At 47.3% G+C, this 27,421-nt stretch overlaps 1 protein-coding gene and 1 long non-coding RNA gene across 4 annotated transcripts in view; one reads left to right on the top strand and one right to left on the bottom strand.

Moving 5' to 3' along the window:
• Positions 1–10,314, bottom strand: part of LOC139038656 (uncharacterized) — a 10,908-nt gene extending 594 nt beyond the window's left edge. Inside the window, exon 1 of the long non-coding RNA XR_011491680.1 lies at positions 9,796–10,314. This is a non-coding gene — a long non-coding RNA (uncharacterized lncRNA). The remainder of the gene's footprint in view (positions 1–9,795) is intronic.
• DNAJA4 (DnaJ heat shock protein family (Hsp40) member A4) lies at positions 10,223–27,421 on the top strand. 3 transcript variants are annotated; one of them, XM_020883864.2, is made up of 8 exons: positions 10,223–10,433; positions 10,800–10,938; positions 16,644–16,824; positions 18,780–18,884; positions 19,772–19,999; positions 20,943–21,173; positions 24,694–24,794; positions 25,432–27,421. In XM_020883864.2, the coding sequence occupies exons 1-8, from the start codon at positions 10,354–10,356 to the stop codon at positions 25,645–25,647; spliced, it is 1,281 nt and encodes a 426-aa protein (XP_020739523.2). In that variant the 5' UTR covers positions 10,223–10,353; the 3' UTR covers positions 25,648–27,421. The 3 variants fall into 3 exon arrangements, with proteins under 3 accessions (XP_020739523.2, XP_020739525.1, XP_070333751.1); XM_020883866.2 differs by lacking the exon at positions 10,223–10,433 and adding an exon at positions 10,569–10,651; XM_070477650.1 differs by lacking the exons at positions 10,223–10,433; positions 10,800–10,938 and adding an exon at positions 11,670–11,826.

Here is a 27,421-nt window from a genome sequence, read left to right as displayed (position 1 = left end):
TCTCACTCCATTATTTTCTGGGTCCTTGATCCGCCCCAGTAAATTTTGAAACAATAAGTACATTAAAAAAGTTGATCAGCATTTTTGGTTCTCAGGGAAATGAGGATTAAAACCATGATGTATGACTACACATTCACCAAAAAGGATTAAAGTTAAAAATATTGACAAAACCTAGTGCGAACAAAGATACAGGCAACTGGAACTCATACACTTCGCTGGGGGGCATGTATAAAGGGGCTTGTTGTTGTTAACTCACTCAGTCGTGTCCAGCTCTTGGCAACCCCATGGACTGCACAGAACGCCAGGCTCCTTTGTCCTTGGGATTTCCCAGGCAAGAATACTGGAGTGGATTGCCATTTCCTTCTCCAAGGGAATCTTCCCAAGCCAGAAACTGAACCCTTGTCTCCTGCATGGGCAGAATTCTTTACTGCTGAGACAACAGAGAAGCCCCACAAAGGAATAACTAGGAAAAACTGTTTAGCAATTAAATATACACCTATGCTATGACCAAGTAAGCCCACTCCTGGGTATTTACTGATAAGAAACGAAGGCACGTGCGTGTGTGTGCACGCTAAGTCACTTCAGTCATGTCTGACTCTTTGCGACCCTATGGACTGTAGCCTGCCAAGCTCTTCTGTCCATGGGGATTCTCCAGGCAAGAATACTGGAGTGCTTAGAGAAGGTGAAAAAGGCATGAAATTTGTACAATACGGAATTTTAAGAAAGAGAGATGACATTCACATAAATTTTACTACAGTGTATTGTAGCCATTCCCTCCTCCAGGGAATCTTCGCGACCCAGGGATTGAACCTGTGTCTGTCTCCTGCATTGGCAGTTGGGTTCTTTACCACTAGTGCCACCTGGGAAGCCCTGAAATGAAGACATATGTTTAAACAAAGATTTGTACAGCAGCTTTATTCATGACAGACTACAATAGGAAACAGTGCAAAAGTCCATCATGGATAATGGATAAACAAATTGTGTTCTATCCAAACAACAGAGTACTTCTCATCAGTGCAGATGAACTACTGATACATATATAGTCACGGATAAACCTCAAAGAAATATACAATGAGCAAAAGTAACCAGACTAAAAAATATACATACTATATGGCCCCATGGATGTGGAGTTCAACAGTAAGCTGACTCAATCTGCGGAGACAGCTCAGGATCCAGTGGCTGCCTCTTATCTGTAGGTGCGCTCGTCCTAAGATACCCAGTGGATGCCTCAGACCACAGACAGTGCTGAGCCACACATACACTAGGTTTTTCCCATGCATATATAACTGTGATAGTTTAATTTATAACCTAGGCACATTAAGAGATTGATAACAATAATAATAAAATACAATTATTGTGAGCATTTCCACAGTGTAGTGGTTATCACATTTGTCTCACAAGCAAAAAGTCCCCAGTTTAAAACTGGATGGAAACATGCTTAAGGCTTCCCCGGTGGTTCAGACGGTGAAGAATCCACCTGCAGTGCAGGAAACCCGGGTTTGATCCCTGGGTCAGGAAGATGCCCTGGAGAAGGAAATGGCTACAATACACTATAGTAAAAATTTTGTGAATGTCCTCTCTCTCTCTCTCAAAATTCCTTATTGTACAAATTTCACGCCTTTCCCACCTGCACTAAGACTTGTCATGTACTGTGGCCATTAAATCTTTTTTTCTTTTTTTATAATTCTTTTAAAAGGATATATACATTCATTATTTTATTGACCATGCTCCAATGCATGGAGGATCTTAGTTCCCAGAAGAGGGATCAAAGCTGTGCCCCCTGCAGTGGGAGCCCAGGGCCTTAACCACTGGACCACCAGGGAAATCTCAGCCATAACTCTTGCAGTTGGAGGGGTGACAGCAAATCTAGCTCAAACTTCTTTTTCCTTCTTCACAATTTCACTGATAGAAGATTCATTCTTACCTTAGATCTTAGCAACCTCAGCATACACTTCTTTCTGATTGAGACCTTTCCCTTTTCTCTTCAGGAGGCACTTTACGGCTTCTCTTTGGTGTTCCCTCTATTGTCTGTATCACTATACTTTGGCCCCCTGTTCCGAAGAGCTGACTCCTTTGAAAAGACCCTGATGCTGGGAGGGATTGGGGGCAGGAGGAGAAGGGGACGACAGAGGATGAGATGGTTGCATGGTATCACTGACTCAATGGACATGAGTTTGGGTAAACTCTGGGAGTTGGTGATGGACAGGGAGGCCTGGCATGCTGCGGTTCATGGGGTCACAAAGAGTCAGACACGACTGAGCAACTGAACTGAACTCTTGGGCTTTGGGGCCATTAAGTAAAATAGGGGTTACCTGTACATAAGCACTGCGATACTATGGCAATTCATCTGACAACAGACATGGTTACTAAGTGACTAGAAGGTGGGATACACAGGATGGTGTGAGAATTCATTATGCTACTCAATATGGCATGAAATTTAAATTTTTTGAGTTATTTTTGGACTTTTTTTGGACATTAAAACATTGACCATAGGTTAACTGAAATGGAGGAAAGTGAAACCATGGTAAGGCGTGACTACTGTAATGAGGAAAACTTCTAGGGTGATGAAAGTTTTCTCTCTCCATCTCTGTGGTGGTCACATGGTATACACATGTGTAAAGTCACTGATCAGTGGACTGTGAATTTTACTATGTATAATGTATATTTTAATAAAGTACACAAAACTCTTAATATGATAAAAGTTTGGCCTTTTAGGGGGGTTACGATGGTCCCTCTCAGGTTAACACGGGGATTTTCTGAGCTCTGCCCTCTGGCTCTGGGTGTATAGGGGGATGTGCTTCTTGTGAATGCTGGGAGTGGGATGCAGACCCAAGTTCGGGACACCTGTCACCTGGCCACTGGGAGGCCTGGAGCAGAGGGACATGGCACTCTCTCTCCACTGCACAGCGACCAGAGGTTTCTGCAGAGATTCAGCCTCTCCTGGCCCTTGCTGGCAAACATATGCCTCGCTGCTGTTTAAAGTTCCATTTCTTTGATGAGCGGTGAGGCTGAACTTCTGAAGGATGGTTACTGGCCATTTTCATTTTTTTGTTCAGAGCCTGATGTTTTCTAGGGCCCTCTTCCACAAACCACTTGTTAGTTAGCTAACCAGAAAAGAAAAATATATTTCTGACAAGCAAGCATTTCTAAAGGATCTCTTTTTGCAGCATAATTCTGTCTTTTCTTCTGTTTCTCCCAGGAGGTTTTTAGAGAGTATTTTTTTGGTAATGACAAAAATAACAATTATAAATGAAACTAAATGATCACTGAAGCAGGTAAAATAGGCTCAAATCCCCCAAACTGGACAGCGTGTAGCATTCTAGAGGTCTCCCAAAAATTTTTATGTTTCCCAGAGGCTAAGTAAGGGTCCCTGTATAATATGCTCAACCCCTTCTTCCAGATCTACCCTGCACACATACATATCAACCCTTGCACACATGCATGCATGTATACTCACTCACACCCCACCCCCCAAATGTTTGTGAGTTTAGCAGACTAAAGATAGGTGGGGTGAGGAAGAGGTGAGGAGACAGAGGTGCTGACAGCCCCCATCATTCAAGCCACTCTTCATCTCACCAACTCTCTCTGCCCTTTACTCTTCTCCACACTCCTTCCTCAGGATGTAAATAGTCTTCCTGTGTGTCATGCCAGGTGATTGCCATCGTCTTTTAAGGCCCTGCCTAGAAAATCCCAAACTCCTCTCTAATGTGTTTCCTATTTTTTCCAAAGATGGTTTCCATTCTGAGAACAGCTCAAAGCCAGGTACTGAGATGTCCATGTGTCTTTAAATGTTATGTCCCCGTCGTCATAATAGAACTGCAGTGTCTCTCTGCTTCTGAACAAATTCCAGGCTTGTTCTCCCAAGTCCTGAGCTGGGGAACAGCACTGCGCTATTCTGACAGTACAAATAAGGGTTCTGAGTGGGACTTGGAGCCAAGAAGGGTGAGCTGGGCTAAGACCATGGAGAAACTTCAATGCCAAGGGAAAGGATTTGGATTTGATTATCCTGTTCAGGGATCCATCAGATGCTTTAGAGCTGGGCTGTGACTGGAACAGAACTGAGCTTCTGGAATTTCACCATTTGGCTGCTGCAGAAGTAGCTGGCAAGGAAGGAGAATGCTTAGAGGGGGCAAGGCAAGGAGGACAGGGCTTGCCTTAAGCCAGAGGACAGATCTGGGAGACTTTTCTGAGCAGCAGCCACAGCCTCTGGTAATAGGGAAGGGGAGAGAAAGAGAGGAATTGATGACAGCCTGAGTGCCTAAGGGAGACATCAGCTCCTTCCTCCTGGTCTGGGAGAGTCTGTAATTTGCTAGGAACCATACTTAACATGAGATGGAACCAGCCCAGGACATGCACAGATCTGAAGAAACTATTAAGTAAGAGTGGCATTAACTAGACACACAGGGCATCCGACAACAGCATCATCATTTGGTGAGTGTCTCAGTTCAATTCCCTTGGAGAAGAGAGAGAGATTTCAGCTTTCCATCCTACTAGGCTTTTTGTATTCCCCAGTGTGATACTTCTAGGCAAATGCATTTACACAGCTCTCTGCATCAAATAGCAAAGGCCAATATTTATTGCATTCTGTGCCAAGTACTGTCTTAAGCGGTTTCCATTTGGATAATTTATATATGTGTATGTATCATCATGTATATAATCTTATCTATGCCTCACAGACCATCTTTCACAGATGAGAAACTGAGGCAGTCAAGTAACTTGTCCAAGGTCACACAGCTAGAGAATGGCAGAGAGAGCAACACACCCAAGGGTGCTAATGGGTTTATTTCCTGAAAAGAACAAAATTAGGACACAGCAGAATAGGCTTCTGGGCCCAGCTCAGCAGCTGACTAGTGCAAGGTGAGGCAGGTCATCTTTTAAGTGTATGCTCTCATGACGGTGGACAGTGATGAATGTTCAAGACCTTAAGGTGATAGTTTCATAGATGTATATATATATCAAACCTTATGATACACTTTACTACGTGCCTGTCATTTACATTTACTATGTGCCTGTAATTTACGTCAATTACACCTCAATAAAGCTGCTTTTAAAAACTGGTAACTGGACCGGGATGGGGAATACATGTAAATCCATGGCTAATTCATTTCAATGTATGACAAAAACCACTGCAATGATGTAAATTAGCCTCCAACTAATAAAAATAAATGGAAAAAAAAAACATATTTAAAAAAAATAAAATAAAATAAAAACTGATAACTATATGATGAAATTAAAATATTTGTAATTTCTTCAGAAACTCTTATGTGACCCCACTACAATGTCTGAGTATGATGCAGAAAATCTGTGATTCACTTCTGAATCTAAGTGCTATTTTGCTCAGAAGAGCAAAGTGTCCCCAAATTAAAACTTGGAGCCACAATGACTCAAGAAATGTTTTGTCATCTGGCATTACTGAAAATAGAACACAAAGTATGCAGTGAGGCTGTTTGTTACAATATAGCAATTTTGTTGAAGTAAAGGAAAACGATAAATATGGTGGAATAAATATACAACAGTTTCTTAAAGTGTACCACTTAAAGCCCTTTGGGGGCTTACACCCCACTCCATCTCTGTTCCAGAAACACTGATTATTTGAAAAGGTCAAATTGTTACACACCTTGACGCCTTCACCTGTGCCGTTGTCTATGCCTGGAACTCTTTACCATTGGCGCCACAGGGCAGTCTGCTTCCCAACCTCTAGGTCTCAACATGAACATCACACCACACACACACACACACACACACACACACACACACACACACACGACCTCCATGATCACTCAGATCTCAAGAGACTACTCCTCCTTCGTGGCTCTCCTCACAACTTGGACGTAGAGGTTTACGTCCCCACTGGCCCGTGTGGGCTCTGAGTCTCTTCTTGGACTTTCTTGCACTCCTCCCCCAGTGCTGGGAGGCAGAAGGTACTGTCCTGACACGTGAAAGCAGAGATGCATGTCCTCTCTGGGCTCTGTGACCACACGGGGGGGGGGGGGGGTGCCCTCGTGGGAACACTGTAAAGTATAAATACGGAGCAGGTTGACCACTCCCTCACTTTCTTAGTTCTTTCTCCCCCTCGATGGGAGGCACCCCTGACCTCTGGGGGCAATCTCTTTGTGTGCAGGCTGAGTTCCAGGAGGAAGTGGGCTCTCGGAGACCATGCCCTCAAACACAAACATCACAGGAGCTTGGGTTTTGTCTGTTAAGGCACGATGGCAGAGGATACCTATCTCAATAGGAGTTCTAGGAAAAACTCTAGGAGTGCTGGCAAAACGGGCCCATGCTGGGGGTTCCCCAGAGTGCTTAGGTTCAGGTGCTCAGGCTTTCCTACAGGGAAGACCCGGCCTGCGTCCAGCACTGTACTGCTGGTGCCCAGCACAGAGCTAGGCACACAGCGCGTGCACATCGACCATCTGTTTTGGTGCAACCAAGGAATTCCATCTTGAGAGCACTGGCTCTCTGCCAGGAACACATGAAGTACTTTATACATACTTGTCCCTATGACTCTTGACAATAAACCCATGAAGTCCGTGTTCTTACCCTCATTTTTCAGAGGTGGGAATTGAGGTTCAGAGAGAGGTAATCTGCCCAAAGGCACACACCCAGTGAGTGGCAGGTCCTCTCCAAGCAGAAGTCCCTAGGGATAGTCAAACAATGGCCTGGAGTGACACCTGCTAGTTTAGGGGCCAACAAATTAACATCCTCCCATTGCAGAAACCCTGTGACCCCCTGCCCCCACCCCCACGCCAAGCACCAGCTTCACAGTTCCTGGCCTCGGTGCCACCTGGGCACTGGCCCTCTGCTCCTCTCATCACTCTGGTTCTCGTGGCTTCAGCTCCACTCCATGCTCCGATTTCTCCTTTTGCTGATCTCCTGATGGCTGATTTCCTGATGGCTGTTCTTCCTCCCCCCACTTCCTAAAGGCAGGTGTTCCCCAGGCTTCTCCTTGACACTATCTCCCTCCCTTTACACACGCTCTCTCTAGGCCAGCCTTTGTCAATCCCGTGGAGGGGGCTCTCAAATCTGCATGTCCAGCCCCTGGTGACAGCTATTGCTGATTCCTCCCAGAAGGCTGCTCCTGCTCTGAAACCTTCAGTGGCTCCCAGGAGCTGTCAGAAGAGGAACAAACTCACAAACTGCTCCCCGAGGCACTCAGGGCTCAACGGCACCCATCTCCACTTCTCTCCACCAAATCAGAGGCCTTCATCCGGGCCAGCACTGGGCTCTATGCCTTTATTCTGCTGTCCCTTCAACAGGACCCCCTCCCTCCCACCTTTGTGCCAGGCAGCGCTCACTCCCTGGTCTAAGGCTCAGACCCTCCCCCAGAAGACCTTCCAGACCCCTTCCCCACTCATGGGTGGCTCTCCCACTTCAGCTGACTCCATGGAGAACCTGTTCCAGGCAGCTTTGGCGAAAGCTACTTCTGTGCCTGCTTTGACTCTCCTTCTACCCTGGGTCACAAGGGGACTCTGATACTGGAAGTCAGGGAAAATGCCCAATCTATGCCTTTTAGTTTTGCCTCTTCATCGAGAAGTCTCCACAGCTGCAAAGTGACGGGGGTGGAATTGGATCGGCATTTCCCTAGTTTCCAAGTACCACAATTCTTGCTTTCTCCTTGTGCCACCTGCAGTATCATATACTTATAAGTATTACTTACCTATTTATCTACATTTTCAACCTAAATTAAAAAAAAAAGAAAACTTTACACTGCTTTCTGTGACTCAAAAACCAATGTCATTTTCAATAAAGGTTGCAATGAAGAAAAAGTGAACCCTGAAAACAAACAGAACTGATAGAGTAAGAAATGTCTATGCACAGCCTCAAATCCTCCCATGCATAATTTGAGGAAACAAATGTCCTAGAACTTCAAAGGCTTTGTCAAAGGGAAACAAACCTGGATGCTAGCTGAAGTGGTAAAGAGAGATTTTAATCAGTAGTAACTATTGCAATAGGGAAGAGATCAGCATGAACTGAACTCTGCTTTAATCTGCACAGAAATAGCTGGGTATTTTAAAGTGAAAATGAAGGAGACAGGAGGGAGGCAAGGGGTGGGGGGGCGTGCTCAGGAGAGTTAGAGAAGTGAAAAATTACCAAAGGTCAAGTGTAAATTCAACTAGGCCAATAGCCTTTGCTAGCTGACATTACCGAAGTTAGAATTCAATTGTCCCACGGATATTGGAAGACAGAGGCCCTGTCCTCAGGGGCTGGCTGGAGCAGACAATAAAAATCTTTGGCAGCCTCAAGTTTTCTCAGGCAAGCAGTCTGGGGCAGTGTTTGTGTCATCTTAGGGAGGCAGTCTTGAGCAGTTAGAAACTGTGTTAGTACTTGTTCAAGCCTTTACAGGTCAAGGTTGAGGCCAAAGTTGAGAAAAGGGCTCTGAGAGGCCTGGCTAGAGTTTCATAAAGGAAAGAATCTTTGTCATCCTCTTCAGCTTAGATAGGTCTTCCCTGGTGGCTCAGTCGTTAAAGAGTCTGCCTTCAATGTGGGAGATTCAGGTTCAACCCCTGGATCAGGAAGATCCCCTGGAGAAGGAAATGGCAACCCACTCCAGTATTCTTGCTTGGAGAATTTCATAGACAGAGAAGCCTGGTGGGCTACAGTCCATGGAGTCACAAGGTCGGACATGACTGAGTGACTAACTCTTTTCAGCTTAGATAAAAGGAAAAACAACAAAATGCATCATGGTGTGATGAGACTATGTGCCAGGTGCCTCAGGAGGTCATGGGGCAGTTACTGTTAATATTATCCCTACTAAAAGGCTGAGGAATCTAAGGCTCAGTTAAATCACCTGCTCAAGGGCAGGCAGCCAGATGTAGCAACTGGAACTTAGTTCTCACTGGTTCCAGAGTTCACAGTCCCATTCTATGCATCTAGGCTCTGTCCACTCACAGAGGCCCTTCCTGCCACTGTCACTGGTTCAGACTATTGAACCTGGGTAAATGTGTGATGCAGGGCAGTGGTTCTCAGCTCTGGCTGCACACTGGAATCACCTGAGGAACTTGAAAAGGACTGAAAACTTGGGTTCCACCAAGAGAAGTTTGGATGCGATTAGTCTGGGGTGCAGCCTGGACACAGGGATTTTTAGACGCTCCCAAGTGATCATGAACAGCAAGGTTTGAGATCCACTGTCTTAGAAGCCCTCACAGTCATCATCCCATCTGATCCCTGCAAGAGACCCGTGGGGGTGGCAGGCAAGCGGCAATGACCATGTCCTGCTCATGAAGAAACAAGTTCAGAGAGGCTAAGGCTCATCTAGTTAATAACATCTGGATACGGAATCAAGCTTGTTGACTTCCTGCTCTGAGTTCTCTGCTCTCCAGTGGTCTAATTGAGAGGGGAAAAGCAAGGTTTCCTAGAACAGAAATGAGCAGCTTAATTTCTCTTGGAAGTTAAAAGCCTTTTCTCACCCCACTGGCTACCTGGAGGAGGGGATGGTGCTCGCCTCAGTCACAGGACCCAAAACGAGGCCAAGGGACCCCAGGCAGGTGAGCAGTGGTCTCCCCTCCCTGACAGCGTTCCACCCGCAGAAGCCAAGGCTGGGCTGGAGCAGAAGGCCTGCAATTCTCTGATAGTGCTGTCTGCCACGCCCACGTCACTGCAGTAAGTAGCGGTCCTGGCTCCCAGGCACCCACTAGAAGCTGGGCACAGCGGAAGGAAGTCAGGGTCTTCTTACCGCACCAGGCAGGGAGGGTCCTGCTGCAGTCTCCAGAACCACTCTCCTAGCCGACTCCCCATGCCCACTGAGCCCACCAGCATGGACCAACCTCGGTGGTTCGGAGGGGAGGGGTCTCTGCCCACCTTTGGGAGACATGGGGGACGTCACTGCTCCATCTAACCGGAGTCATCTGGGGGGACGTCACTGCTTACTCTTGGAAGACTTCAGGGGTTCCCAGTTGTGGGTAGTTGAGAGATCACCATCCACAGCTGGGGTCAGCAAAGCACCACTGTACGCATCTGGAAGGGCTTAGGCTCACCTTAGCCTTGAAGATGCCCCGGGGGGTGCCAACAGCTGCAGGGCCTAGAGAAATGCGGCCCCAGCACCGTAGAGGGCCTGTACCCACTCCAAACCCCTCAAAAATGCAACAATACGAGGCAGGCCTCAGGGCGCATCCCAGCCATGACCAAACAGAGGACGGCCACACCCCCAGGGAGAGGCCGGGTGGGGAACGCGGGGCGCAGCCCTCCCAGTCCAACCCCTTGGGGCAGGGTTCCCGCCGACGCTGCCCTTCAGGCCACCCGATCCTCGAGCCGGCCAGACCCACGGACCCGCAGAAGGGAAAGGGGACGGCCTCGGGTCGGCGACACGGCCGTCGGAAGGCGCCCTCCACGCCGAAGCCGTCTTCCAAACACCCCAACATGGCCAGGGGCGGCAGTCAGAACTGGACCTCCGGGGAGTCAGAAGGGCGGCCGGAGGAGCAGACGACAGAGGATACCGGGTGAGCCGGGGGTGTCGCGCCGGGCCGGGGCGTCGGAAGTGTCGGCCAAGAACCTGCCGCCGCGCCCCAGCCCACCAGGTCCAGGCGCCGCCGGAACCTCCGCGAAGGTTCTGGGCCTTTGTGGCGTCACTGTCTCCTTGCGGAACCTTCCGCCGGCGCCGAATAAAACCCGCCGCGGAGGAGCCGGCGGCTCGAGTGCGGCGGTGCCGGGCGCGGAGGTCGGCCCGGCGCGGGCGGGCGGGAGGGCGGGGGCGCCGGCGGCTGCGGCCGTGACCGTGACGCTCGGGCGGGCGGCGGGGGTGCCGGCCAGGGGCCCGGCGGGGGCGTCCGGGGCGCGCTGACCGTCCTGCCCGCCCCACCCCGCAGAGGCAAGATGGTGAAGGAGACCCAGTACTATGACATCCTGGGGGTGAAGCCCAGCGCCTCCCCGGAGGAGATCAAGAAGGCCTATCGGAAGCTGGCGCTCAAGTACCACCCAGACAAGAACCCGGATGAGGGCGAGAAGGTGCTGGCTGGGCTCGGGGCTGCGAGGGCCGGGCTCGCGCGGGGCCCGCCGTCAATTATTCAGCCCGCAGCTCGGGGGCTGTGAATTATTGAAGGCGGCGGGGAACCCGAGCCACGCTTGTTGATGAGGCGGTCGCCAGGTGCCGCGCGCACCCCGCCGCGGGGCCGGGCCGGGGCCTGGGGTGGCCCGAGGCGAGGGGGCGCGGCGCGGTCAGATGGAGGGCACTTCGCCGAGCCCCAGGCTCGCCGGGTGGAGTATCGGGACTGGTGACCCCTGGCGATCCCCCGCTCGGCCCATTCATTCCTCTGTTCGCTCCACAAGTGTTTAGGGGGCGCCTCCGAATGCCGGGGAGGGCCGGGATGGAAACGTGGGGGGCCCGTTCTCCTAGGGTTTGCGGACATTCCTCTTGGAAAGGCAGCCAACACGCAGGGAAACTGAGGCACACGCGATCAGAAGTTGTGTTCCTGCTGGGAACGACTGGATTTGAATTATTCTTGTTCTGGTTTTCCCTGTTGATGCACAAGCCCTGGAGATGAATTTCTTTAATCTGAACCAGTATCTTGGACACCCCGGTGTCCCTCTGGGGAATGGCTGACTGAATTTGTCCTGTGTGCCTATCTCCTGCCTGATCAAGGTTGTCAGACACTGAATAATCACCTTTTCTTTATTAAACAGGGACACGGAGATTTTTAACCTGACACATCATTTTAAATGAACATTCCAGGTTTTCTGTGACCCGATGACCTGCAGTTGACCCGAAGGACTAATAATAGGCTGAAAAATGCTCTGCATACATAAATGAAAGGCCTAAATGAAACTTTTTCATCCTGTTCATAGGAGAAGAATCAATCTGCTTTTTATGCCCAAGGAGGCTCATTACCCACCAGAGTAGGTGATTAGAAGGATCAGGCATTTATCTTTGGGAAAGCTTATTGGCCTTATCACTCTTCCTCTGACTGCTTGCTGTTGTCTTATGAAACTTGGGATGTCCTGGATGGTTGTTGGGAGGTGGGGTTTTGTAGTAGGTGATAGCGATGACACTTGGACCACTTTTGACCACTTCACTCAGCTGGCACTTAGACTTGCCTGAAACAGCGCTAGTATCAAAATACCTGTCTGTGGGAGCATTTGCAAGCTGGAGAAAGCTGCCTAAGAAGGTTGGCTGGGTGGCAACAGTGATACAATGTTTATATTTAGCCACATGTGCCGAGTGTGGCTGTCACAAGTTTAAAATGCTTTCCTGTAAGACCATTTGTCTGTTACTTGTGTTCTTTCTCATCTATATTTAGGTGGCTTACTGTAGCTTTGAAAGTCACTGGCTTTTTATGTAGTGTTGGTGATTCATAGATTTGCTCCCTATATTCATTGTAGGCTGTTTCTGAGAACATCCTTTAAGGAGAGCACAGCCAGGCTTCTAATTTCACGTTTCAGGGGCAGCGTGTGGGAAAGCCTTCTGACCCCGGTTCGGGTCAGATCTCAGAGCGCTGTCCAAGCGTAAGTCATGGCTATGTGCCTGCAGTTGGAGTGAGTCGGCTGCTGGTGTTCTGAAGCTTTTTTTAAAATTAGACTTGACTGGTAGTACATTTCTGTAGGTGTTGCCTTGCATATATGTATACCTATCTGAGCAGAGGTGGTTGATTTGTTTTAAACTAATATATATAACCAGGTATTGAATTAGTGTCATGTAAGTGAGGCTCTTGAAGTGTCTGGCAGGTCCCTTTCAGCTTTAGGGGGAGGTGGAGAAGGGGTTCTGTGATGTTTCAGGAATATAGTACTTCTCCCTCCCCACCGTCCATGAAGGGGATAAAGTCCTTTAATTTAGTTCTCTGCTAAAACAACTTCTAGGAGACTACTTCTGACCATAGCGTGAACCACTTGTCCTCAACCTTCTTTAATTGTGGTTCCTGTCTGCTGCCCATATTCTCCAGAATCGAAAGGAGTTGAGGAGATTGGGGACCCGATTTATAGAAACTTGACTGTAAGTTGCCTAGAGAGGACTTATGCGTTCACTCACCAGATAACCTCCTTTCTGGTCCTTCTATGTACTGGGCACAATGTGTAGGCCTTTGCTTTTTTGTGCAAGTCTATTTAGTTCTTGTCTACTTTATCTGCCATAGGCAGAACCTTTCTTTATTTTTTTCCTGCTGAGTTAATCACTGTATTAACATCTCTTCAAAAATAGACTGAGCCCGTCCCTTGCTCCTTGCTCCGGGGCAGCGGGGAAGGCTGCTGGGCTGCTGGTCTTGGCCTCGTGCCCTGTTGTCCTGCGTTGCTAAGCGCTGGGTGCCTGTGTTTGTTGTCAGGTGCTCTGCGTGGAGTCTACTTCCCTGCAGCTGGTTTTCTGAAAGACACACAGGCAGTGTGTAGGTGAGCGAGTCCTTTTCGGGGGCCGTGACTGGGGATAGAGTCGTGGCTGTTAACCCCAGCTAGCTTTGGAGAGGAGTTTGCTCTTTTGGCCAATTTCACTGTAACTTTTAGTTTGAATGACAGATGTTCAAATTCAAAAATATTAAAGAGGGCAGCACTGTACAGAAAATGTCAGGATATTGAGGAAAATCCACCAGGTACACCTGACCCTAAGTGCTGTCGCTGTGCTTCCTTCCAGCCTTTTTCCAGGGTGATTGTACACAGGCATCCGGGCACATAAGCCTTTTTCCCTCCCAGTTAATACTTTACCATCAATGCTTTCTCAAGTAGCTGCATAGTCTCCAAAGCCATTTTTCCAGCTGCATAATAATTTTTTTAAAAGTCCTGTGGCAGGTACTTCCCTGGTGGTTCAGTAGTTAAGAATCTGCCTTCTAATGCAGGGCATGCAGGTTGTTGGATCCTTGGTCAGGGGACTAAGATCCCACATGCCACAAGGCTGTTAAGCCCACATGCTGCAACAGAGACTGATGAAAAAAACCCAGAACAGTCCTATGGCAAATTATTACTGTCTTAAAGGTGAGTGGGACAGAGTACTAGTCTCCTGCTGTGAGAACGGGGTCAGGCACAGAGCTGAATTAGACTCTGGAGTGCTGAGACCCCCCAGGGTTGTGGGAGCCCCAAGCCCACATGAGATCTGCCCTTCTGGAAAAGGGCATTCCTTTTCCTTTGTAGATTAATTATCTGTTCTGTTAAGTGCAAGTGTCTTTTTCACGTATCCATAATATTTGGTGAGTGTTGCTAGCGGACAGTTTTATGAAGTATATTTACCTAGTGCAGACCTCAGGGACTCTCTCGGGGAGGCCTGGCCTGTTTGCTTTTTGATCTTGTGTGCTACGCACCTCGTCCCTAAACCTCTTTTTCTGCTGTGGAAAGGAGTAAGTAATGAGTGCTGCCTCTTTCTTTACATAAATGGTGTGCGAGAATCAATATATCAAAAGACTGAATTACCTTGAGTATGACTCTGATGTCTCTGAGCCAGTTTTTTAAATTACCCAAGTTGTTAGCTATTAGTGGCTATCATCTGTTATTTTTTATTACTTAACTAGATCTCCATCTGCGATCTGCAGTACAGGAGAAAACCTAGTGTCTCTGTCATTTCCTTATTTGTATATTCAGAGCACTTTTTTTCCTATATGTTTTCTGGAGCCAGTTATAGGATGTTTATATAGACATCCATCTCACAGACTAAAGCATACCTCTGAAGAACTAAGACTCTATCTCATTTATTCATTTCTCAATTCCCAGAATTGAGCCATTCATGTAACAAGTTTTCCCAAGTGCCTTCTACATGCTCGGCAGCATTTTAGGCTTGGGGATATACTAGTGGACACAGCTGACCTAACTCCCTGTCCTCAGGGAACTGACCTGGCAGTGAGGGACACAACCCCAGCAGTAATTGCTCAGGTGCTGGGGAACAGCCAGGAGGACAGTAAGGCACAAGCAGAATTTTGGAGAGCTCCTGGAGGCAGTGGTGTTAAGTTGAGCTTGTAGATGAAAATAAGAATTAGGTTTTACCCCAAGTGAAATGGGCCCCTTGGAAGGCGGGAGGCAGAGGGTTGACACTATTAGCTGGCAAGTTCTGGCTGCTGTGTGCAGAGGACTAAAAGCTGGGGTGAGGGTGGGAGATGGGACTCCATTAGGAAGTTACTGCGGTTATCCAGGCCAAAGAGGGTGGCCTGCACCTGGGCAGGCATAGTGGTGGTGAGAAGGGATGGATTTTGGATATTTTATAGTGATTTTATGTTAAAAACTTCTCTGTATCTACAGAAAAGACAAGAATGGTACAACAAACGTGTGTTTCTTTCACCCACTTTCACTAATTATAAATATGTCGCCATATTTGCTTTCCCCATCTCTATTACTATTATCTGCTAAAGCTTTTGAAAGTAAGTTGCACACATCATAACCTGTTAGCCCTAAATGTTTCTCCTGGGGAAAACAATATCTTTTACATAACCATAGTTATGTAAACCATAGCCAGACTCCTCTATCCATGGGATTTTCCAGGCAAAAATAACTGGAGTGGGTTACCATTGTCTCCTCCAGGGGATCTTCCCGACCCAGGGATCGAACTGGCATCTCCTGCATTGGCAGACGGATTCTTTACTACTAGCACCACCTGAGAAGCCTCACATAACCATAGTACAGTTATCAAATTAACATTGAGAAATTATCCAATTAACATTGAGAAAAAAATTCCTGTTTTTCCAGTTGTTCCAATGTCCTTTGTAGCCATTTTTTTCTCCAGTGTGAGATTCAATACAGGATCCAATTCAGGGTCACATGTTACATTTAGTTTTACTGTCTTTTAGTTTTGCAGTGTGTGCAGGCATGCATGCTAAGTTACTTCAGTCGTGTCTGATTCTTAGTGACCCCATGGATTGTAGCCCGCCAGGCTCCTCTGTCCATAGGATTCTCCAAGCAAGAATACTGGAGTGGGTTGCCATGCCCTCCTCCAGGGGATCTTCCCAACCCAGGGATTGAAACCAGGTCTCTTATGTCTCCTGCATTAGCAGGCAAGTCCTTTACCACTAGTGCCACCTGGAGTTTTGCTACTTCAGTTTGGGTTCTCTGATTCTTTTCTTACAATTGGATTACGAGATACATTTTTGGCAGACTTGGGTGTTTTGTCTGTCTTAGGGCACTGGAAATAGACTTTTGAAGGTAGCATCAGAAGGTTTGTTGACAGATGAGATGTGAGGGAGAGGAAATGAGGTTTTGGCATTGCCAATAAGTGAGATACGGGGGAGACTGCAAGAGGGGAGGGACTTTGAGGGGTGATCAGGACAGTTTTATGCACACTGTCTGCAGCCTGAATGCGGAATGTTGCTCACAAGATGTTTGCCGTTGAATTTCATGCTAATGAACTAGGAAAGCAGCCCTCCTGAGCTGGAAAGCCAGCAGTATGCTGGGAGCACTGGGCTTTTTCTGGTTGTAGGTTCAGTCCTGGCTTGGTCTCATGATGTCTTAATTCTGCTCCATGTCTTCCTGTCTGGTGCAGCCTGAGGACGCAGAAAGTCTTCACTACTGCTCTGTATCCTTACCCTCTGCAGAGAGGCAGTGGTCCTGCGTCTCATCCTGTAGTAATGCTTGCCCTGTGTATCCCACACTACAAGGGGGTTGAATGGAAAAGTTAGGTTCCAGATAGCATATAGACCCACCAGTCTGCGGGATTGGATGCAGAATCCCTTTGTTACTGCATTCGTATGGTGAGTTTGCTTCATAAACAACTCAAACCTTCTCTCTCTTTTTAATCTTTTTCTTTTTTTCTTTTAAAGTTTAAGCTCATATCCCAGGCATATGAAGTGCTTTCAGATCCAAAGAAAAGGGACATTTATGACCAGGGTGGTGAACAGGCCATTAAGGAAGGAGGCTCAGGCAGCCCCAGCTTCTCTTCCCCCATGGACATCTTTGACATGTTCTTTGGTGGCGGAGGACGAATGGCTCGAGAGAGAAGAGGTAAATAAAGACGTTAAGCAAGCTCTAGTTTCCAAATTGTATGTGTTACTGGAATCAGGAGGGATCTTGCCTTAAAAGGGTGTAGTTGCAGTGTTTGGGAAATGATTAACTTTAAGTCGTTCATCACTTATCTAGTATCCAGGCTACCCAGAGTCTCTGAGTACAGCTAGTAGTTAATTGCCTGATGCTCTCCAAACCCCACATATAAAGGAGCAGATGGTGAATTCCCTGGTGGTCCAATGCTAAGGATTCTGCCCTTTTACTTTCAGGGCCTGGGTTCAATTCCTAGTCGGGGAACTAAGATCCCCCAAGTGGTGTGCTCCACTCCACCCCACCCCCACAAAGGAGCAAATAGGGGTGAGGAGAAAGGAGGAAGGTCAAGATTACCTTGCCCTCCTTTTCTCTTCTGTTGGGGTCAGACTCCCAGCGTCCTAAGAGCTGTGAATGGCACCTCCTGTGGTTATCACTGATGACTCTGCCGAGAGTACTCGCCTCCTCCCTGAGTCTCCTGACCCGGGTGGGGCCGGTGGGCGCTGTATCTGGCTGGTGTTCTGCCATGTGGAGTGCAGCCTCATTTCCTCAGCCTCCTCAGGAGATTCTCTAGGTAACAAAATTCACCCCTTGACGTTTGAACATCTTGGTAAAAGAAACTACCTTGCCCATCTCTTCAGAATGCATTAGGTCTAGCATCTTCATCCCCAGAGGGGAATGAGGAACTTAGCTCTTAGCGAATGGCCCCAGGGCTCTGTTTTTTGATTCTGGGGTTTGTTCTTCCGAATTTTTCTCTCTCTTACCTCCTGACAGGCTCTAGGCTGTCACCTCTGACGATTACCAGTGGTCTTTTACAGCCCCCTTCCCCTGTCCAGCTTCCAGTTGGGACTCTTCTTTAGACCTCAAAACCAGATAGGTAGCCAAGGTTATTACAATCCTGAATGAAATAAAAACAAACAAGCTCTGCATTGAAGTTTAAGAAGGGTGTTTTGGTGTCAACAAGAGGCCCCTGGATGAATAAGGCTATACCGATTCTCACATTATAATTGACTTCGGGCTTTAAAACCTTGGCTGTCAATTCTGTGAATATAGTGTGTTAAAAATCACAGAGTGTTTATTAGGCAAAAATCTTTACCCTGTTGTCTGGGTGCATTGCCTGCTCATATAATTGACAGTGTGGATGTGATTAAAACCTTTGGGTGTCCTCTTGCCCAGCTCTCTCACTGTCTTGAGATGAACAACTTCACACCCTTAATTAAGTCATCTCTCAAGGTTGACAGCCAATAACCAAGGACAGCATCTCAGTCCTTGAGATGAGTCCTCATCTCGGTCCATCTCTCAGACCTCGAGAGCCGTATGGGCAGCAGAGGGGGACCTGATGCTGTGGGTCCCGAGAGGCTGGGATGGCACCAGAGCAGACGGACGCCCTCCCTGAAGGTGAAAGGGCCCCTGTCCTGGCTGAACAGACAAGACTGCCACAGATGAAAGAGTTTGCAGTCAGTCACAAGTCACAGAAGGGCTCAAAAAGTAAAGGGCATTATGTTCAAGAAAGGGTTTCAGTTGAAGGTCGAGAGACTGACTTCATGTGTCATCTGTAAGAAAAGGTCTCTTTTCATGGGGAGCCTGCTTCACCAGTCTCAATGGTTAACATAATGGGTTTCCTCATTGATCTCTGATTCTCAGATTTCTTCTTAGAAAATGAAGATGGAAAGTCTTTGTGACATCTATAAATGACTGAATAATTAGCTCATAGCTGTAACAGTATTAGTTCTCATATTGGCAGAGGGCCAGAAGGATGGGCCAGGTGTAACAAAAGCTTTGCCTCCCCCAGGGAAGGGAATGAATGACAACAGGCACAGTCTGAGTCTGGAGATTTCATACAACTAAAGGTCATATAGGTGGTATTTAATACAGTGATATATTTGATACAGTATTACTGACTGTTTCTTCTTCTCCTCCATAAGGCAAGAATGTGGTACATCAATTGTCTGTAACTCTTGAAGATTTATATAATGGAGTCACAAAGAAATTGGCTCTCCAGAAAAATGTAATTTGTGAGAAATGTGAAGGTAAGGATGCATTTCTGATAGAGTCTCATAGTTCTGGTTCCTCAGATCTGGAAACAATTCTTACTGTTTTACAATTCAGAGAAAAACAATTGATCTTTTCAAACATGAAGGTCAGAAATTACAAACAGGTGGCCTGAGGGCCAAACCCATTTTATTTGGCCCTGTTCATCTTTTATTTGGATTGCACATTTATTTAATTTGTTGTCAATTATTTTAAAAATATAGAAATGAAGACAGTTCACCCAGCCCTAGGGGTCAGCACACTTTTGCTGTAAAGAGCCAGATGGTAGCTATTTTGGGCTCTGTGAGCCATACTGTCTCTGTCGTAACCGTTGACAGAGCTATAGACAGGAAATAAGCAGATAAACAGGTGATGCACCTGTGTTCTAATAAAGATTTATTTACAAAACCAGGTAGCTGGCCACAGTTTACAGTCCTTGACTTAAACGTAAATGTAATCAGCGTGGGTCTTTAAAATCTAATTTTTCAAGAAACGTCAGATCCGGTGACTTGGTCACACGCTGTCCCATAGAGAAGTGACTGGGCTGGGTAGCCGCTCCTATGGGCAGGGATGTGTTCTCCAGCCTCCACGGTCACGTGTAGGCATGGGTGTTTTTCCACTCTGGGGTGGAAGAAAATAGTTGGTGACGTTAAAGTGATGAATTTGCCTTGGCACAGCCTAAACCACAAATATTTGCGATCACATGTTAATATCTGGATATTGTCTGCTTGGCTAGAATCATCCAGACTCTACCACGTGGCTTTTTATGATTGTGAATAGAATTCAAACCCAAGTGTCCAGTTTCATGGCTCATCACCTTCTGTGGTGGCGTCCAGCAGAGCCTCTTTTAAGGGAAGAGTACAGCCTCGTTCCTGTCTCCTCGCAGGCATTGGTGGGAAGAAGGGATCTGTGGAGAAGTGCCCGGTATGTAAGGGGCGAGGGATGCAGATTCACATCCAGCAGATTGGGCCGGGCATGGTGCAGCAGATCCAGACCGTGTGCATCGAGTGCAAGGGCCAGGGCGAGCGCATCAACCCCAAGGACCGCTGTGAAAGCTGCAACGGTGCCAAGGTCATCCGAGAGAAGAAGATTATCGAGGTGCACGTGGAGAAAGGTGAGGCAGCACAGCCCTAACACCCCAGGCTGGCAGAAGTGTGTCTCAGGTGCTGATTGTGGAACACACAGGTTAGGTGTCAGGGGAGGGAGCCACAGCGCAGCTGCTGTTAAGACACCCTTAGTGTGTGCCATCGGCTCTTCCGATCCAAAGCAACTTCTTAAGGTTTTCCAGTGCTCCGGAAGTCACCTGACCTTGATTTTGGTTAATTGCCCTCCCTTGCAATTCTCAAACCACCTTTAGAGTCATCTGCTAATGACTTTTGTCATGCTCTTGCTAATGTCTTTTGTCCTGCATTGGCCGTGAGAGCTCATGTACGTCTTCACAGCTGTGCGTCCCTTTTCTCCACACATTTCCCCTCTGTTGCAGCAGATTCTCCCAAATCCAGCACCTTCCCCGTGCTATTGATTTTGCCTGGGGGCATCATTTTTAAGGGCTTTCCCCCTCTTAGCTATTCCCCTGATTATTTTGTGTCTTTCTAATCCAGAGAATATATTTTAGGTGAGAGATGAGACCAAAGTACCCAGTTCAGTACCCAAACCAACACACAGGTTGGAGGACTTGGCCCCATGCCTGGGTACACACAGAGACTGGTTAGAGCACTGCTTGTGCATCAGAAGCGGACGTGTGCTCACAGTGCGCGGTCAGCTGTGGCGTCGGGGGCCTGGGCAGACAGTCCACGCTTGCGCTGTGCGCGAGGTGGTGGCCTCGTCTCCCGCTTTCCCCTACTGTGCATGTGGCTGAGGACTGGGGATGTGTACAGGGGAGTGAGGCCTGTCAGTGGTATTCCTAGCCACCACTCCCAGCCCCGGGCCTGCACAAAGTTGGGAGATTTGATGAGTAAAGAACCCCCCAAAGGGCTCTGTGAGCCTTCTTCTAAAGCTTTGTTGAAAGTATGGTTTTTAAGAGAAATGGCTAATCAGAAAGGGATGATGTTTCATAGGTATGAAAGATGGGCAAAAGATACTATTTCATGGAGAAGGAGATCAGGAGCCCGAGCTGGAGCCTGGTGATGTCATAATTGTGCTTGATCAGAAGGATCATAGTGTCTTTCAGAGACGAGGCCATGACTTGATCATGAAAATGAAAATTCAGCTTTCTGAAGCCCTTTGTGGCTTCAAGAAGACGATAAAAACACTGGATGATCGAGTCCTTGTTATTACATCCAAATCAGGTAATGTTTCAAATGTGTGTTTCCTTGTAGTTCTTCTGTGTGTTTGGCCCAATGAACCTGGCAACTTAGCTTTGGTTTCACACTCAAGTTTAGTGTGACATGATTTTCTGTAAATTAAAATCATCAGTACAGTCTCGAGAATTTTGTGAATTTCTTTTATAGTCTGCTTGAAAAAAAATTCAGAGTTGGAATCTGTGGGAACCTAAACTTCTACCTGGAACCTGCCAACCTGACTTAAATTTTTAAAAACTTAACTTTTGTATAATAAAACACAGCTGATAATAGGTGGTTTTTTCCCTATCACGTGGTGATCTGTGCTGATTCATCCACATTCCTCTAGCCTCTCTGTTGTCAATTACATATGAGACATTTTAAAATAGAATATTCCTGAAAAAAGACATGGCCTGCCAGCTTACCTTTGGTGGCATCTAGAGAACTGCTTATCTGCACATGTGCACAGGAGCTGGAGGGAGCTGCCTCTGGACCAGAAGGATTCTCACAGGCCTGAGAGCTCAGCCTGCCAGCACGTGTCTAGATGCCAGGCTCCCAGCTCCCAGGGGGGCTAGTGCTCGCTGCAGCTAGGGCCTCAGAGCACCTGCCTGGAAGGGGCTGTGGGGAGAAGGGAGAGAGACCAGTCTGGGACACTCGACTCGCAGCTGCCTGTGAACAGCCCTTCAGGTCAGTTGTCCATGTCAAAGAATGTCCAGATGGGTGCGGTGGTGGCTGAGCCACCCAGATATTCTTGACCCCATCCTTGGCCATGAGCAGTGCTGTTCTGGTCCCCTCACTGGGCACAGGGTTATTGGGTTATTGGGGAGTCTTAACTTTTCATGTGGGCATCTGGGATTTAAAGCTAGATGGGATGGGTTCAGGGCTAGGCTTGGAGTTAACCAGCCAATGAGCCTGTCCAACAGCAGTGGAAATAAGCAAGACCCTGCAGTCCAGTGGGGTGAGCCACCTGGTCTCCCCAGCCACCTTCCAGGCCTTTCCTTCCTCTGTATCCGTTTCTCTCTTCCCTTTTCTGGCCTGTTCTCTTTCTCTGCCACTTTCCTCTTTGGCTCTTTCTGTTTCTTCGTTTTCTGGGTATAAATGAAATGGAATTATATACCCCAGTCTTGATCAGAGGTTTTCTTTTGTCTTTTACATTTTATTTGGAAACAAATTCAAACTTAACAAAAAGTTGTGAAAATAAAAGTAGCATGAAGACCACTGATATATGATTTGCCTATTGTTAAAATTTTGCCATTTGATTTTTTGTTGTGTTTGCATATAGATATACTTAAAGATTGAGGAAAAGCACTGCACTATAATACAAATAATGCATGAAAAACTTAAATACAGCATCTTCCTTTAGATTCCATTTTGTAAGCCTCCCAAGGCACCCATGGAGAAGGCAATGGCACCCCACTCCAGTACACTTGCCTGGAAAATCCCATGGACGGAGGAGCCTGGTAGGCTGCAGTTCATGGGATCTCGAAGAGTTGGACATGACTGAGCGACTTCACTTTCACTTTTCACTTTTATGCACTGGGAGAAGGAAATGACAACCCACTCCAGTGTTCTTGCCTGGAGAATCCCAGGGATGGGGTCACACAGAGTCGGACACAACTGAAGTGACTTAGCAGCTTAGCAAGGCACCCAATTCCTCCCCTCACTTGTGTAGGAAAGTTTGAGGATTGTAGTTTGCACAAAGCCCTAGATTGTGAGTGGGTGTGTGCCCAAGACCCCTGGTATCATGTCCAGCGTCCCCTAACATTACCTCAACCCTGATTCTAGTCCTTCTGGGAATAGGAGCTGGGTGGCATCTTTGGGATGCTGTGTGACTTCTTTGGGAAAGCTCATCCTTGGCCGAACTCCCTGGAGCTGGGGCCCGTGCCATGGGATGGGAGCCCAGGGCTCCTTGCTGCCTCCCAACTAATCCCAGCCACAGGGAACCTGGAGGCCAAGGACAGAAGAGAGGAGGCGAGCCCCAGAGGGAGAGAAGTGGTGAACCCTGAGAAACCCATTTCTTTGCTTGGTTACGAGGGCAGGGTGTCCGGAAAACCTCCTGCTGGAGATTTCGCCTGTTTTTTTTCTTTCTGCCCATTTATATATATATATTTTTAGTCCTTTCCTTTTCTTTTCAGCTCTTCTGTTGTTTTGGCTTATTTATCTTTCCTTCATTTCCTCTTCCTTCTTTTGCTATTATAGTGCCTTCCTTGCTAGAGCCCCTTAGGCTGTCTTGAACACGTCTGAGAATCAGATCAGAGGAAAACGTGCCTTAAGAGCTTCAGCAGGTTGAAGGCGGATCTGTACCTCACAGAAGAGACAAGTCATCCTCTTTTCCCTCTCTTGCATGTGGCTGTCCATACTTGGTCCCAGGGCTTCCTTGCCCACAGTGAGTTAAAGCAGAAGCCTGAGGAGCTGTGCTGAGGGCAGTAAGAAGTGACACCTGATAGGAACAGAGAGACAGAAAGCTATTTAAAAACAAAATGAAAACCATAACAAGCCCAGTAGCATGGGGCTGTCGTCGGCAGCTCTAAGGGCCCTGTGAGCCACAGCCCTGTGCTGAATGACCCTCAAGGAGAGAGTCCTCCACACGCTTTATTTTGAAAAATTCCCATGAGATACTTTGAAAGATTTCCTCTGGAGAGTGTTCATCCAGGGGAGTAGGGTGCTGACTAAATGAGTGTTTGCACTGCTTCCCCCGTTTCATATTTTTCCTGAGTATTTATTTCTTTACCCATTTTCATTACTGAGCTGAAAAGCATCCTTTTTTTTTTTTTTTTTTTTAAAGAAACCCTTTTATCTCTCTTCATATTTGGAAGGAAAAAATATTTTTAGATTTGGGGGTAAACCAAGTGCTCTGGGGGTGCTGAACTCCCATGATGCCTTCTGAAAAAGTGTAGAAATGTAAGACCCAGCAAGTGCAAGCCGGGTCAGTTCTGGCCCACGGGCATGTGAGGAGACTCCTGTGCCTTTTGAGCTCCCAGCCCAGGAAGCTGGCTCTCCTGCCGGGCTCCTTCGAGGCTGATTCCTGCTCCAAGCTCTGTTCAAGTCTGTGAGGAGGAGAATCTCTTCCCACTCATGGGAAAGTCATTTGTAATATCTGAAAAGGCAGGCTAACACAATAGCCCTGTTTTCCCAAACTGAGTGTTGATTCCTAGTTCATGTTACTGTAATGATGTAAAGTAATTAGCCTCCAACTAATAAAAATAAATGAAAAAAAAAAATAAAAATTAAAAAAAAAACAAAAAAAAACCTGCTTTATGATGGAGGCTCCAGCCCCTTCTCCTTGGATACACTGCAGGAGCCCAGCACATGGGTCAGAGAGGGTCCCACTCCCACCCCCCTCTCATCCCCTTCGCCCAGCCGGTTCCTCTGACAGGGACCATTCTGGCTGGGGCCAGCTTTCTAGTCAGATGCTCCATGACCCCTGCCTTAGCCTGCTGCTGTGAGGGTGCTCCGGCCTGCCCCAGGCTCCAGGTCACTGTCCATCTTCCTATTTCATAAGTAAACCTTTTTTGTGTGTTTGTGACAGGTGAGGTGATAAAGCACGGGGACCTGAAATGTGTGCGTAATGAAGGAATGCCAATCTACAAATCACCTCTGGAGAAAGGGATTCTGATCATACAGTTTTTAGTAAGTGCCTGTGTGTGTGTGTGTGTGTGTGTGTGTGTGTGTGTGTGTGTGTGATTCTGGAGAAAGGGATTCTGATCATACAGTTTTTAGTAAGTGTGTGTGTGTGTGTGTGTGTGTGTGTGTTATTCTGGAGAAAGGGATTCTGATCATACAGTTTTTAGTAAGTGCCTGTGTGTGTGTGTGTGTGTGTGTGTGTGTATTATTCTGGAGAAAGGGATTCTGATCATACAGTTTTTAGTAAGTGCCTGTGTGTGTGTGTGTGTGTGTGTGATTCTGGAGAAAGGGATTCTGATCATACAGTTTTTAGTAAGTGCCTCTGTGTGTGTGTGTGTGTGATTCTGGAGAAAGGGATTCTGATCATACAGTTTTTAGTAAGTGCCTCTGTGTGTGCGTGTGTGTGTGTGTGTGTGATTCTGGAGAAAGGGATTCTGATCATACAGTTTTTAGTAAGTGCCTCTGTGTGTGCGTGTGTGTGTGTGTGTGATTCTGGAGAAAGGGATTCTGATCATACAGTTTTTAGTAAGTGCCTGTGTGTGTGTGTGTGTGTGTGTGTGTGTGTGTATTCTCATGGGACATAGAATTAAATGCCTTAGGGAAGGGAAGAAACAACTGCTCTTTCCCACCTCACCCTTTACAGGTTATTTTTCCTGAAAAACACTGGCTTCCCCAAGACAAGCTTTCCCAGCTGGAAGCTCTGCTCCCGCCTAGGCAGAAAGTCAGGATTACAGAGGACATGGATCAGGTGGAGCTGAAGGAGTTTAATCCCAACGAGCAGAACTGGCGCCAGCACAGGGAGGCCTATGAGGAGGACGATGACGGGCCGCGGGCCGGAGTGCAGTGCCAGACGGCATGACGCGGCCCCGTGCAGCGTGGCCTGGCGGGACTAGCACATCATGAATGTAAAGTTGGCACAATGAAAAATGGCATCGCTTTAAATGGCCTCGTGTTTGGGGTGTCCTGTGTATGTGTTCAGCATTCTCAACTGCTGAGTGTCTTTTGGCTTTTCTTTTGTTTTTCTTTTGGTTGTAACTTAAGTTATGGCTTAATTTATATTTAAATGTTTTAAGTGTAAATCACCTCTAGTCTGCATATGGAATCTGTTTATTTACATCTTCAGGATATTTTTGAGATGCCAGTGAACGCACTGACACTTTGTGCTTCTAGTGGCTTTGCCATAATTCAGTTCTACCAATAAAGCACAGCGCAGACAGTAGCACTCAGCCCCTGAGCAAACCTCCAGGCTCGAAGTGGGTGACCTGGCCCATGTCCAGCTCTGCAGTTTCTTCCCCTCTGCACCTGCCTCCCAAGGCAGAGTTATAGAGGGCATGATCTCAGGGCTGCTAATGTGACATTCTGAATCTAGATTCCAGATGGTTCTCCTCAAGAATAAAAGCACATCTGTGGGCTGGATTTGGCTGCAGTGCCTGGCTCACACTGAGTGGGCTGCAGGGCCAACTTGGTTCCTGCTGTCTTATGCCCTTGAGTGTTTGGAGTGGGGTGGGTCTGATCATCTCTCTTGGAAGCTTCCTGAGCCTTCCAAGCCTTGTGGTGAGGACAAACCAGTGTTTTAAATGAAACACTGATAAAACTATTTGCCTGCAACCCCTGCACCTTGCCTTTTGTTGTTTTCTGTTGACAGCGTTTGTAGTGCTGTCCCACCAAAGTGCTTACTTGTAAAGAAAAGGAAACCATCCACATCCCCAGCAGCCTTAGTGCAGCGACAGAAGCCGCAGGAGATGCTGGTGGCTCAGCCCCGTGGCACAGCCAGTTTCCCTGCCTGACCAGTGATCCTGGATGACTTGAGGCTCTGGGAAGGCAGGGGACATCTCAGTGTTTTCCACCTCATTCTCCCAGATTCAGCTCCCTTCCAAAGGATGGATGGTTCATCTCCTTGCACAGCCATATCACAAAGGGCTTCCTGCTCAAGGGATAAAGTTTTAGAGAGAACTTAAAAGTTCTACTCTGGACCGCAGTCTGTATGGACTACCACTGTAAATGATAACTTGTTCGGAAAGATATTAATTACTTGTTTACTCCTGGAAAGTAGACTACAATATAAATTTAGATTCCTCAACCTTCAGCCATTACTGTTCCTTTCCTTCCCGTAACAGTCACAAAGAAAAACTGCTGCCTTCTCAGCTGCTGGGTTAAAGCAGAGGCCACTTTTCAGATCCACCCTTACTTGGTCATACAGTGCCTGCAAGTCTGACTCAGACCGGGGACCTCCCCAGGAGGCCCGAAGGGCAGATCAGACCCACGGCAGCAGGTTCAGCGGGTGGACCAGACTCTAGCAGAACACTGCTGGCTGGTGGGTGGGCATAATTTACTCAAGATAGGTACAGGAGTCTGCCTGCCCCACTTTGACCATTAGTCAGGAAAGAAGGAAAATCTATTCTTCCAGCTAAGCCTGTATGAAAATCAGTTTACAAGTGGACCACAACTCCAGGGTGTTCTGTTTCTGTGCTGTGACTTCCTAAAGAATTATTGCCAGAAAACTACTGTAGTTGATGATAAGGCAAAATTGCATTAAGCTCCTTGTCATGTAAATGGGATCTGGAGGGTGTTGCTTAAAATTTATTCCACCTGTACATTTGTCACTTTAAAATTAAAATTGAGCTGGTATGAGA

This window comes from Odocoileus virginianus, chromosome 16 (genome assembly GCF_023699985.2).
Source record: "Odocoileus virginianus isolate 20LAN1187 ecotype Illinois chromosome 16, Ovbor_1.2, whole genome shotgun sequence".
In the NCBI taxonomy this organism is placed as follows: Eukaryota; Metazoa; Chordata; class Mammalia; order Artiodactyla; family Cervidae; genus Odocoileus; species Odocoileus virginianus.
Note: the sequence above shows the minus strand (reverse complement) of the source record. Positions and strands in the feature narration are given on the sequence as shown.

Coding starts and splice junctions, on each gene's coding strand:
- DNAJA4 (XM_020883864.2), top strand. CDS start 10,354: ATGGCCAGGGGCGGCAGTCAGAACTGGACCTCCGGGGAGTCAGAAGGG. Junction 10,434..10,799: donor CAGACGACAGAGGATACCGG/GTGAGCCGGGGG, acceptor CCCACCCCGCAG/AGGCAAGATGGTGAAGGAGA. Junction 18,885..19,771: donor AATTTGTGAGAAATGTGAAG/GTAAGGATGCAT, acceptor GTCTCCTCGCAG/GCATTGGTGGGAAGAAGGGA.